The 14411-nt window shown below is 41.3% G+C and overlaps 1 protein-coding gene across 1 annotated transcript; it reads left to right on the top strand.

Moving 5' to 3' along the window:
• The first annotated feature begins 1437 nt into the window (after positions 1 to 1437).
• mstnb (myostatin b) lies at positions 1438 to 5171 on the top strand. The gene is made up of 3 exons (XM_079357658.1): positions 1438 to 1910; positions 2290 to 2660; positions 3465 to 5171. The coding sequence occupies exons 1-3, from the start codon at positions 1529 to 1531 to the stop codon at positions 3843 to 3845; spliced, it is 1134 nt and encodes a 377-aa protein (XP_079213784.1). The 5' UTR covers positions 1438 to 1528; the 3' UTR covers positions 3846 to 5171.
• The last annotated feature ends 9240 nt before the right edge of the window (positions 5172 to 14411 follow it).

The following is a 14411-nucleotide window of genomic DNA, read 5'->3' as shown; positions in this document are numbered from 1 at the left end:
GACTTGAAATTCATTCTGGTTAACCTGAATATTTCTTTCCTTCTTTTATTAAACCAGTTTTACCCCTTTGCACAAATGGAGATAATCTACTACTTATCAGTAGACATTTTTATTAATGATAAGAAAAAAAGATGTATTCCTCTCCACCTCGGTCACTTTAACTAGTTACTAGTTGGGCAGGTTAGTAGACACTTTATTTGAATTCAATCATATAAACCATTTTCATGAATGTTTTTAAGCATTTCACATTGATTTGACTACTGTTGCGATTAACATAGTTTTATTTGTCATAGTGCAGGTGGTTGAGTTTCTAATGTGGCTTTTGTAATCTTCCACAAGGTGGCAATGTCCTCTCATGTAGGCGACTAAAACCGAACCAGGTTTTACAGCGAAACATGATCAATTCTGGAATAAGAATATCTTTCTATGTAGTTAAATAAAACAAGCGTTTAAATGAAACAAATGACCTGCATTCCCAAAGTTGAAACAAGCCTACGCGAGCACTTCTTTAAAAAGTCTAAATCAGATTATGTATATTCTCAAGAAACACATTTTTCCAAAGCCAGACAGACTGTGGCATCCATGAACCTGCTCACGTTTGATAAACTTACTGTATAAAATAAATCAAGTGTTTTGTGTGTTTACTTTTGAACCATGTGTGTTCACATATTCAACTCTGGCACCATCAGAGGAACATATGTGATACTTATGCAATGCGCGCACGAGGACGCATGGTGGTTTCATTCCTGAATGAATGCAGGTTTTTACTGTTGCTCCACCGTCTACAGACAACCAACTCGCTTTGATTATAGACATATTAAGAATTGTAATGTTAGTTTTTAAATGTATTTATGACGTTTTACGTCACAAAATGTTTGCGTCAGACGAAAAGTTTGTTAAGAGAAGATATTTGTTCACATAGTATTTTAACGGGTTCAGTCAACGAGATAGAGAAAAACATGAGTCTGAAATAATGTGTGACTGGAATCTAGATGATTTGGTCGAGTTTACTGGTTTTCAGAGAATCACAAAAAGTGAAACATGCAATACTGGCGTTTTGTTTTATGTTGAGCGACATTATTAAATGATTTAATCTGCATTAAATAAACTTTAAGCATAAGATTGCACTTTTAAAAAAGTGTTATCGCATAAATAATTTAAAAAAATCTCACTTTCATAATGTATTAAGGCTAATTGTTTTAGACAGTCCGGTCTGTGTCTCTGCGTAATAACAGTAAATATTCTGTGGACGCGTTCAGCACATGCTCACAGCCTCCGTCCCTTTATGGTTTGACAACGAAAAAAAGTTTTCATGTCAGTCGGTCAAAATTCATTGTTGCCTGTCCAGCCAATCATCTTTTTTGACGACACAAAAGAGGCTAAAGTTGGAGTATAAAAAGGTGTGCGCTGATAAACTATGATGCCTATCAGTGTGGGACATAAATCCAAACCCAGTCCAGTCGGGCAGGTCAGGTCCAGCACACATCAAGGGGATCTTTGTCAAACTAAACTTCACACCTTAGAGACAATGCATCTGTCTCAGATTGTGCTGTATGTGAGCCTGCTGATCGCTTTGGGTGCAGTCGTTTTGAGTGACCAGGAGACGCAGCAGCAGCAGCCCTCCGCCACGAGCCCAGAAGACACGGAGCAATGCGCGACCTGCGAGGTCCGGCAGCAGATTAAAACCATGCGACTAAACGCCATTAAATCTCAGATTCTGAGCAAACTGCGAATGAAAGAAGCTCCGAACATCAGCAGAGATATAGTGAAGCAGCTCCTGCCCAAAGCGCCTCCGCTGCAGCAGCTCCTGGACCAGTACGACGTGCTGGGAGACGACAACAAGGATGTGGTGATGGAGGAGGACGACGAGCATGCAACAACGGAGACAATAATGATGATGGCCACTGAACGTGAGTGTTTGTTTTGTTTAGTTTTGAATGCAGATTAGGGAAAGACGCGCTACAGACAGGTTTTTACGCACGGGCGAAGCGCACGAGAGACGATGTCAGCACGCTGAATTTTCACACCACGCATGTTTACTAGGTTGAGATATTGCAAATGAACATACTATAACATTATAAAGACTATAGTAATGTATTATACACATGGGTCGGGGCATTTAGTTTGACATTGCTTGAGGTCAATGTGCGCAATAATGTAAGATTATCCACACGTTATTTGTGTACTTGTGATAGATACTTTAATACAAGTTATTTTCTTCATCAATACATCTTTAATTGCATGTATTCCGTTCACAGAGAACATACATTTGTGTCCTTCTCTCTGCAGCCGAGTCCATCGTCCAAGTTGATGCAGAACCAACGTGCTGCTTTTTCTCCTTCACTCAAAAGTTTCAAGCCAATCGAATAGTCCGAGCTCAACTCTGGGTGCATCTGCGCCCGGCGGAAGAGGCGACCACTGTGTTCCTGCAAATCTCCCGCCTGATGCCGGTCACAGACGGGAACAGACACATACGCATCCGCTCCCTGAAGATCGACGTCAATGCTGGGGTCAGCTCTTGGCAAAGTATAGACGTGAAACAAGTGTTGACTGTGTGGCTGCGACAGCCGGAGACCAACTGGGGCATCGAGATTAATGCCTTCGATTCGAGGGGAAACGACTTGGCTGTGACCTCCGCAGAGCCCGGAGAGGAAGGACTGGTGAGATGAACCTTTATTTTTATATTGAGCTGAAATGTTGAATATCCTTAAATGCTTACTTACTTAATTTACTGCTGCAGCATCTGAAATTGTTTATTATCTGAGAAACCTTTAAAAAATAAAAATAAACCATGTAAGAAACTAAAAAAAAAAAAATATATATATATATATATATATATATATACATCTTTAAGTTCAGTTTGTAAAATCTTATAAACATGTTGCAGTCTCTTATATTACTCTGGGATTTGAAGTTTGAGTGCAGGGGTTTTAAGGGGCTGCAGAGAGCTTTTGCAGAGTCAGCAGGTGGTTTAACATTCATACAATTCACTGCTGGAAGAAAGAGTCAAGATTTAAGACTCTTGAAAGTGTTTAATCAACAGAGACTTCATGTACTTGCATTTGGACAGATGCCCGGTCCACAATAAGCTGAAATGTTATTGCTGGATTACCTGAAAGTTCACCTGCCCCGCATTCCTCAAAGTATTCTGTGTGACTGTGCAAATCAAAGTAATTGCCTGTGCACACACACTGCTGCTATCAATGACAAACACTTATCATACGGCTCAAATACTGGCACCAGGCTCTAAAGCAATTAGAATACTTCAAAGGCTGAGGTAAACCAACCGAGAGATGATTTAATTTCTCTGAAACTCAAAGTTTCATAATATTATCGGGCCATATTTGAAAACCAGCTGTAAGAGGTCACTGGTAGCAGATTAAAGGATGGAAGCAGAAATCTGTCATGTGCCTCCTTTTGCAAATGAGCTGTTTTCAAAGTATTCACAAACACTGTCTTTGCAGCTACCCTTTATGGAGGTGAAGGTCTCTGAGGGCCCCAGGCGAGTCAGGAGAAACCCGGGTCTGGACTGTGACGAGAACTCTCCAGAGTCCCGATGCTGCCGATACCCGCTCACAGTGGACTTTGAAGACTTTGGCTGGGACTGGATTATTGCCCCAAAGCGCTACAAGGCCAACTATTGCTCCGGGGAGTGTGAGTACATGCACCTGCAGAAGTACCCACACACCCACCTGGTGAACAAAGCCAACCCCAGAGGGACTGCAGGCCCCTGCTGCACCCCCACCAAGATGTCGCCCATCAACATGCTCTACTTTAACCGAAAGGAGCAGATCATCTACGGCAAGATCCCCTCCATGGTGGTGGACCGGTGCGGATGCTCTTGAGTTCGTACGGAGACCGCAGCGAGAGGGAGGGGAGAACGGAGGGGCCGCAGCCCAGTCTGGCTTCCAACTTTAAGACTTTTTGACACAAACCCGACCCACCAGTTCCAGAGCTTTCCTGCAGAACACGATGCAATAGAACCAGTGTAGAGGCCTCAAACAGCCCGAGCGCTTTCACAACCAACATACAGTAGCTCTTACTTTTCTTTTCTTCAGTGAAATCTTAGCCAGAGACGCTTAAAGTCAGAAGGATGCAGGAAAACACAGACACACACACACCCACACACACGCTGGGACATGAATGTAGATTAAAAAAAAATTCAAAGTTATCCAAAAACGTATTTTCTTGAGTCTCGGGTCTTCTATCCATTTATACGAACATACCGACAGATCACACCTGCGCGCCGTCACTCCACTCGTAGCCAACAAACCAGCTATTACACTTTTTTGCTAAACTTTGTTTGTGATAATCAATATTCCAGTCATGTTTTCAGAGTGAAACCAGGAATCCTCATGGACTTTTTGAAAGGGCTTGAACTGTAAGTGGAGACTCTTTAGAGTAACGTTTCACACTGGTGGAACATGTTTTAGGACACATAGGTTTACAGGAGTCAGAGAAAGCAGAACCCCCCCTCACTTTAATATTGCTACCCATGAAACAAACTAGGAATTAATTTTGTTTCCTGAATGTGATCAAACTATAAATTTAGATTTTTTAATAACACATAAAACTATCCCAAGTGCATGTGTTGACGTTGTGACATTTGATCCTATGTGCACGAAAATGTTCCACCAGTGTGAAGACTCACTGTAGGAGTCGTCCTGTAATGTACTCTTCCATACTTACACACAGAAACATAACCTACCCAGGAGCATTGTCGCTCAATCATGATCTTCACTATCCAACAAAAAAACAAACAGCTTGACCTGCCCGATACACTTGAATTATTCTGATTGTAAATTCACATTACTGGACAGAAGGACTTGAACTGAAGGCACAAAGAATGCAGCCGACAAATAAAGAAATGTGTTTAAGACAGAGGGAACGGATTCTTCGAATTGTATGAATGTTGAGATCACGCTTAAACTCTGTCTTACAAACAACGCAGTTTGCACTATGGCACACCAATAGAAAGAATTGGTTGCTACAAGAGTTGTAAAAACTGATTTTGATGTTTGCTAATTTGTATTGTATACATATGCCATTGTTTCCATTAGGAGTTGCCTTTCTAAACCACTGTTGGTTAATGTATAAAACTATCTAGCAAAATATAAGACGTAATTCAGCAACTCTGTACAAATGTTTCGACAAATAAAGTTTTCAGCTTGTTTGTTGAGTTCTGATTCTTTGAGCAGTTTTTTCATGCCCCAAAAACTGAAACCTTACCAGATGGAAATCTAAAGTCTTCATTGTTGCATTTAGGTTACTTTTTTTTTTTGCAGGTAACTTAAGTGCAGATGACGCATGATATTCTTGCAGAGTTGAAATAATTCACTCATAAACTTAAATACGTGCTTCCAGCAGCCATCATCATTTTATCCTCAGAATCAGGCTGCACAAGCCTTTGTTTCTACAGTGTCTTGGCATGTAGTTTATCTTTCTGCTGACTCACACATTCAGTCCAAACTTGATCCAAATACAACAACCTGAACCGCAACATTGCAGCCTCATTTCTCACTTCAGCAGCTGAGAATTTTTGTCGTCAACACAGGGTGTAAACTGATAAGTTACACAGGCAGCGTGCGAGCGTGTGCAGGGAGAAAGCAACAGCCACACACTCACTCACACTGTCTACCTGACTACACCTGCATGATCCCATCAGCATCAGCCCCTTTTTTTATCACAAGCATAATTCAGCATAACTTCCCTGACTTTGCTTCTTTTTTTTTTTCCAGTGAAGTATTGCAGTCTAATGAGAGGATGTGAACTCTGGTGCGCTCTGACAGCATGACCTATCCCACTGACTGCCTCATTGAGGCTTGACTTCCGCCCAGTAGAGGGCGAATTGAGCAGTACCCCTGAGAGCCACTTCCTTTCCTGCTGAGAGCTGGAAAGCTGCCACAATGATCAGCCACAGCAGAGAGCAGACTGTAGGAAGAGTGGATCTACAGAACTTCTGTTCCCTGAGGGGGGAACGTTTTTAGACTTCACCCTCCTGTGTTTGCTGCTGATGGAGGAGAAATGTCTGACAAAGATCTGTAAACAAGAAAGACGCATCCAGAATTATACTCTGATTAATTATAAGAGATTTTACAGCGCAGGAAAATCTATAAATTTTACCTTCATTTGGGTTGTGTTTCCATCTGCAGTTTGACATAGGCATGGACTTTTTATGAGCCTCATACTTTGTAACAGTTTCCAACCTTTACTTTCACATTATGACCAATGACGCATGTCTTTAAAATTAGCCATTGGAGTCTATAAAACTATCATTGCTCCCAGGTCTTGTGTATAAATGTCAGTTAAACTTGTTTTCATTGCATTCCCTCAGTGAAGTTCAGATTTGACCAAACCTTAAAGCTATCTGTATATAAATCCTCAGAAAGCGTTTATGCTGCTTTAGTAAGCTGACATAAAGAAAGCTGAACTTGATGAATCTGTCCGTGTTGTTCTTTGCTGTACCTCTGTGCTGTTCATCACGCCCAGTTGCATTGTTTTTATCCAGCTCTATCCTGCAGTTATTGTGTCCGTCTGTTAGTTTTAAATAACTTTGCGAACTGGGAAATGTTTTGACTGAGCATCGCTGCATCTGTCAGGACTCGGACCCTGGAGGACTAGATCTGCCAGCGACATTCTCCCTCTGACAGGTGAGGAAGTGAGAGTGAGAGAACGGGAAGAAGGATGTTTGGGGGTAAAGGAGCTGTCCAAGGCAGCTGGAGACACCGTTAGTGGACAGGATTCCTGTTGTGCAAAGTTAATAGAATTTGAATGGACAGAATGTGTATTCCTTCTTTGAGTCTTGGACAAGGTAGGATGATTATTGTTTGCTAAAACTTTTGTTTGCATCCTTTTTGGGTTAAAACAAATCCAGTAATCCCATTTATCGTATTCCATCCATAATTTGGATTTTAGATTTGACTCAAATCAATATGAACCAAATATTTACAAGGCAGTTCTCAATAGTCTCTATAGACTCTTTGCTGGTTCATTACTGCACTAGTTGTGACAAGGACAGGGACAAAAGTTCATATTTTTCTCAAAGCTCAAAGGGTACTATTACCCGTCCAGAACTACGCTTGTAACATGTGGGACTAGCTGGGTTAAATTATCAGGCTACTTGACCAGTTCGTCTGGCAGGCAGACACTCTTCCTACTACTGAGACGAGGCATAAAAGATCCTTTTTGATAATAGTAAGACCTGACTCAGGCTAGCTTTGGATCAGACCCTTGTTATACTGATAAACACTGCACACCAAACTCTCGTCTTCTCGAAACATGTAGAATGTGCACACATGGAAAGTGTTCTGATTGCAGACATTTTGTAGTCTGAGATGTACTGAACAATTATGTTTCAGCATGATTTGGTGTGTTCAGGAAAAACCATCTCTGTGGACGGCAAAAGAAACAAAAAATTGGAGGATCAGCACTGATAATACCATCTGTCATGGGCGATATTATTCATTTAACTTTATACACAGATATATGCATACTAGACTTCATACTATACTAGACTATATTTTTTCCTCCTCTTGAGGAAAACAGTTTGACATTTTACTTTCTAAAAATCTGCATCATTATGTTTTTACTCAGACAAATTAAATTCCCTATAATTGCCCGTAAATCACAAGAAAACCAGTTCATATTCTGGGCCAGTACTACTTAAGTAAACCTGCGTGAAGCCGCTGCGTAACTTATATTCTACTGTTGAACTGAGACTCTAAAATAGGCACAGGATGTGGACAAGTCAAACATTTACATCCATATTCAGGTCACAATTGTTTATCAAGAGCAGCTTGACTCATCAGGGAATAAATAAAGAGTTATGGTGGTTACCTGCAGATGTAAATGTCGCACTGCAGGAAGTCTTGCCGGGACATTTGGCTTCTCTGGAGTTACAGAGAATTCAGTATCGGTTCCCAGAGGCATACATCATCTCTTAGACACTGATTTCTGATGGATTGAGAGAACGATGCGTCATTAATGCCAAAAACAGGTTTGCATATTCCTCTGAGATTTAATGCTCTTGCTCGCAGGTTTGATTATTGACCAAAGGAATGGAGCAGCAGGTTGACGGACTCCCCGAGATTACTTTAAAGAAACCTTACAAAGAAATTGTTTGACAACAAGGTACAGATATAGGAGATACAGGGGCTGTCGTGCTTTTTAACATGTCAGGTGATCACAAGCACATTAATATCACAAATATTGTTTCATAATGGAGCACAGTGGGGAACTTCCAGCACTCACCACGTAGTCTCTGTGTACAGATTCTGTGTAACAAAGCAGACTGGACCAGATATTTGGAAGTCTTGGCCAGAGCCAGATAATAATATCCTGTGTATAGTTTAATTAAAAGACATTTTCTTTCAATAGGCATGGCCAATGTTGGTTTTACTGATTTATTTATGTTTAGGCTCAATGCAAGGATGCAATATGTAATCAATCAAGAAAAAGTCCTCTTCATACCCTGCAAGCTGTGTATAAACAAAACAAATGTTTCCCTTTGCAATATTTCAAATACTCTCTACAGGATAGTTTCAAATGATCCTCCCCACACCTGGACAAAGAAGAGCAACGCTCTGTCCTGAAATCTGTGCAGGAACATGGATAATATGTCAGAAGTGATGGCCTGTGCATCCAAAAACATCTGGAGCCTTTAACAGATGTAGGAACCATACCATCTGGTGAAGTGTTTCTGCTGACGGATCGCTCTGTGGCAAAGGTCCTCCTTGACATGAACACAGTTGAGGAGTAAAGACTTATAAAGTGGTCAGGCCACTGAGAGACCGGAGCAGATGTGTCCACATGGTCGGATGATATTACAAAACTCATTTGAGCAGTTTGTTTCAGCGGTGATGAACCAAAAGATCTCTTCCTGTCAAACCTACAGAGTTCAGGGAAACACGCAGAACTGCCACCTGTTATGAGCTGTTACATGAGATCATTTGGTCAGACTCAAAACTTCCGTCTCCAAGCCTGGAAAAATCATGGCTGATTTCAAATCCACACAATATTTGAACGCTGATTTAGCCGTGGGTTAAGAACGAGGGTGTCACCTTGCTTCCTACGTGGACAATCATGACAACTGAAGAAAGACACAAGAGAGGTTCATTCACAGACATTACACATCTTTAACCTGCATGTCTTTGTATTCATCTCATGTTGAGGCTCATTTTGCATTTTCCAACAATATCAATTTGTTGGTCATGGTTTTTACCCTTAAATCAATCCGTACATTTTGTCTTCAGCCTTGTTTGTTATTGGCTGATCAGAAGCGTAACGTATTCTGTACTGGTGGTGTCAACTGGGCTGTATCTTCTTCTCATATTGATTTAATCCTCAATTGACACGTCTTCCTGTAACTTGTCCCCAATCATTCAACAACGTTCAGAGTTCTGTGTGATCCAGAAGTAAAGTGGCTTACACGTTTTTTAAATCGTTAGCTGATCAAACAACTCAAGAGGAGACGGGATGATAAAGGAATACAATCTGTCTTACATTAAGTAAATGTCTTAGAGGCACTGATCAGGTTAATGTCTTTGTCCAAAGTCTTTCTGACCACTGACTTAAACAAAAACAAAAAAAAAAAGGTGCTTTTGGAAAGCCGCTCCATCTAATGAGGGCATTATGTTCATATGATCACCTAAACAACCTGCAGAGGACGATCGCCTCGGGCCGGATTGACAGGTTGTTTGTGGAAATCTCTCTTGGGTCTACGGAAAGCAATGAAAAGCAATAAAATCAGCCAGTCCGGGACGCGATAAGTTCCAGATAGCCAGCTGCTGAATGCTACCTGTCTACACTTCTCCAGTGATTTATCCTCCCCGTCTGCACTCCGCTTGCTTTTTCACTTAGCGATGAGGAATCACTATTCCTACCACTAAACTGACAGTCACCTCTGGGAAACTATCATATGATAAACGACTTTGTAAAGCTACTGGAAGTTTGGAGACGGGACATATTTGGTGTTTACTCCACAAATGTTTACAAAATTCCTCCGTGTCAGTGTTCATTTGTGAGGAGGGAAAAGGGGCTGAGCGAAAGAATGTGGCCAAAAGCCGTCCTCTCTGGGGACCGAGTGTTGACAGTAATGAAGAATAGATGCTCCTCCAAGGAGACGAAGTGCGGGCAGATTGTGGAAACCTCCTGTCTCCTGATGATGCGCCTATGCTCTTACTGCAGACGGATGTAGAGTAGTATCAGGTATGTGTCAAGGAGCCTGGATGAATTTCTAAATCTCAGAAATAACCTTTTACAGATAACTGTGCACAATTAATATCACGAGATACTCAGCTGAATGACATCCACGCAGCAAGCAGGACTCCACTACTCATCTTTAAAATGTACTTAAATGTATGGAAATCCAAAGACTGAAGTTTGACATGTATATTTTTTGGGGGTTTTGTTTTATTTAACCTTTATCGAACCAGGTAATTAACCCATTGAGATGGAGACCTCTTTCACAAGGATGAACTGTCCAAGAGGGCAGCAGCACACGTCATCATAAACTACATGATAACCAAACAGTTAAAACCTCAATTACAACGTGCACGTCACAGATCACACTTCAGAAACACTGGCACTGTCCAATTGTCTCGCGCGTTTTGTCTTCTCAGAGCGAGCCAAAGGCTTCAAGTGAAATGAGATCGGCCATTTTCAGATCAGTTTGGAGAAGGTTCCCTGCAGAGGGAGCAGCAAAACGGAGCGCTCTTTTAAAGGTTATGAGAGGAGACCAAGTGGAGTTTAAAAACATCGCAAGAACGACAAGCATAGCTGCTTCTGGTTCTTGGATGGTGCAAACATAAATGAGAAGGATCCAAACCAAGACTAGCTTTATAAATAAGACTCAGTTAGTGTTTATACCTGCACACCTTCAAGGATGGCCAATCAGATTCATGTACAGGTCGCAGTGATGAGTAAGGCGTCTTAACCAGTAACAGATCTCAACAGACAGTGATACACGCCGTTTGGCCGAGGCGTCCATGTACAGCACGTCACTGTAATCCAACAAAGGAAGAAAGGTCGACGAAACAAGACGTTTCCTCGCTTTGAGGGAAAAGCAGGATTTATTTCTACAATAAAACACAGACTTCACCTCGAGTTTAGAGGCCAGTTTGGAAATATGGGTTTTAAAGGAACGCTCACAGTCAAGACTAAATCCCAAGGAGAGCTTTTGACAAGCTCGATTTCATTTCCTTTGGAAGTCCAAATCAACGGGACATTTGTTGTTTCTCCTAAATGTGAAAACAACATGAGCTTTGTTTTATCAGTGATTATGACCAATCGTTGTTCACTGAAACGAGACTGGACATGTATACATATCACCATATGTACCTAAAAGATCAGCAGTGTTATTTCTAAAGTATTGCATTGGCTAAAGGCTTATAAATGAAGCAAATATTCCTCGAGAGCAGATATTCCCACAGCTTGCCGTCCTGAGCTATTTGCCTATTTTGACTTCATATTTATTTGACCTCCACCTAAGTTGATCTTTTCTTTAATTACCTTAAACGTATCCCCCCAAGAAGCACGTCTCGAAACACAGCTTCATAACTTTCCAAGGCACTGTTGACAAGTGATTAAAAATCAAAAAGAGTAGACTTGATGGCCCCATTGTGGATACCCTTGACCCATGAAATTAAATGTGGTGTGGCTGTAAATTCTTCAACAGTTGAGAACCTGTGGCGTTTTAACACCCATCACATTAGTGGGAGCCTAAGGGCCATAAAAAGTACGAAGTCGACTCTCTGCGGATGGTAGAAAAGTGAAGAGTCACAGCAAGGGACCACTTCCAATTACCAGCTGAAAAACAAAAACTTAGATGCAGCAAAGGTTTTATAGTCAGTCCCATATGGAACACGTTACGATTACCAAGTTTAAGGAGCTTGATTAAGTCCTTCTGTGAAGACCGATGTTGATGGTGAGTGTTGCAGGTTAGTGACAGATATAAAGACCTCTGCTCACATCTGACTAAATGAATCTTTGATTGCGGTTTTATCTCAGTAAAAAAAAAAAAAACAATGTTGGGGGTAATGGTGCGAGTGATAGCGGCCTTTCTTCAGAACAGGGGCAGGAGGATGTTTCGATCTCGCCTCGACTTGTAAGGTGTCTTCATCTTCCTGGAACGGGAAGCTGCAACAGTGGAAGTCCAACCAAGTAATCTTCTGTTGCAGGGTGATCTCCCACCTTGTCCGAGCACTGTACTAACAGAGCCCCATCAGCTTGCTGACCCCCTACATACAGCAACATTAACGTCTTCCTAAAGCAGATGTCGATGGCTCCTCTCTTTGGCTTTGCTGATCTGTTGGCCTGTTCTCATAACCCTCTGCCACAGTCACGTCTCTGCTACCTGCAGGACTCCATACTGCTCAATGACAGTCGCAGCTATCTTTGCTGTCCCAGAAGTCTAAAGAAAATGTTTTCTCTTGTACGTGTCACCTGTCTCGTCCTGACGTTATTATGAATTGGCACTATACAAATAAAGAATGACTGATTGATTAAAAACTTTGGAGAACTAGTTCTTGGGGATACAGACACCCATCGGCACACCTCCAATCGTTGGCACAACCGGTGGGACAGTGTTACTAATGAGCTTTTCAAGCCCAAGTGGGCCGCTGTTAAAAAATAGCCTCAACATGTTTTTTCCAAGTCATTATGATGTCAGAGTTACACTGACTCAAGTGACCTTTGCATCTGAAAACCACATTTTACTGACTTCATACTTAAGCCCAAGGGGATTTTCTTTTTTCCTGTATAAAATGTAAATGTATCGCTCTAACAAGAAAGAAAGAGAACCCAAAAGCGCAACGTCTTTGACTGTCAGTTTCTCAGACTCTTAAAAAATCTGAACTGTCTCACCAAGGATGATATTTTGGAAAATGTGTTGAACACTAATCCTCCAAATTTTGCGTCTGAAAATGTGAAACAGGAATGTGGTTACAGAGAGAGTAACAATTCATTTGATCTTTATTTTTAGTTTGAGCATAAATTATATGATGACATGACTTTTATCCTCATTTTTATTTGAGAACTACATTTAAATATGTGGTTTTATCTAACTAGTAGTCATGCAATAATGAATCCCCAAAGGCATATAAAACCCCCTCTCTAAATCTGCTATCATATTTCTAAACAGGTGTTGCTTTTACCAGGCCACGGGGCAAGGTACTCTATCTGACTTTTTCTCCCAACAGGTCCAAAAATAGAGCAGGAAAGGTGTTAAAAATAGTTCATGTCATTTTTTTTTTGGACTTGATGAGTCTGTTAAAGAGCACTGTTACTTCTGGGTTGTGAAAGTGGTGTACAGTTGCCCTAGCTGATGAAAACAACCTGAGAAGCAGTAGCTGTGCACATTAAGGCAGTAACAGGAGAACTATCTAGATGACGTCTTATATGAAATGAGTATTCCAGTTTTGAGGTTTGGATATTCAACATGCTACATACTTTGTTTCTGCAAATGCCAAGTGGGTCTAATCATTATGAAATGCATATTTAGGTTGCAAAGAACGGTTCCACGAACAGAGTGAATCTGGTGGTTGAAAGGCAGCTGGCAAAGTGAACTGCTGCTGACCTTTTTAACAGTGTGGTCACATGGTCAAAAGATGATGATCAGTTAATCCTCCCCAATTACTCTGATATGGCCCTTGGGTGCCGAAGGCAGCACGTACAGAGTAGATTCCGCTGCCGCACGCATTTCTGACACCAGCAACCGAGGAGCACGTATCAAACATTGACAAGTTTGAAACAAGGATCTACGCAGGGGAGAAAGGTGACAGGAGCGACAGGGTCCTCGCTGGCATGCGTCCACTTCCAAGAGGCACGCTGCACACTGAGGCTGCTGCACCAATGCCGAAGCCATCTGTGCGTCTCTCAGCAGAGGCCGTGTAAAACAAGACATGTGCTGTGGTTTGACCTTTCATGCTCCTAACTATAATATTATCATAAGTAGAACGATCATATTGCACTGTCCCCTGCGGTGGGATTCAGTGTCCATATGAAGGTGATGAGTGAAGAACCCCATCAGGCCATATTTGTACATGACATCAGAAAATAGCGTTTTTGTAGATTTAAAACCAATTAATTCAGTATTAAGTTAGAACTACTTAACAAATATGCAATCACTTTGAAAATGACCAACACATATATGATAGATAATAAAAAAGGAGCATACTTTTTTTTTCTTTTCTTAAGCTATAGAGCAATGTCAACTTAGTTTGTCCACACGAAACCTCGAGCTTCACTTGACAGCTGAAAGATGGCGCAACAGACCGATGTCTTGAGGAGGTGGCACTCCTGCGAGTTAGCGCAGTGTCAAAGATTTGATAAACTTTGTGGTTGGAATTACAGTGCAAATCTCTAAAGCATTTAATGCAGCCAGGGATAATACACAACTATCTGTCAATACTTAA

This window comes from Symphodus melops (genome assembly GCF_947650265.1).
Source record: "Symphodus melops genome assembly, chromosome: 12".
Lineage (NCBI taxonomy): Eukaryota > Metazoa > Chordata > Actinopteri > Labriformes > Labridae > Symphodus > Symphodus melops.
Note: the sequence above shows the minus strand (reverse complement) of the source record. Positions and strands in the feature narration are given on the sequence as shown.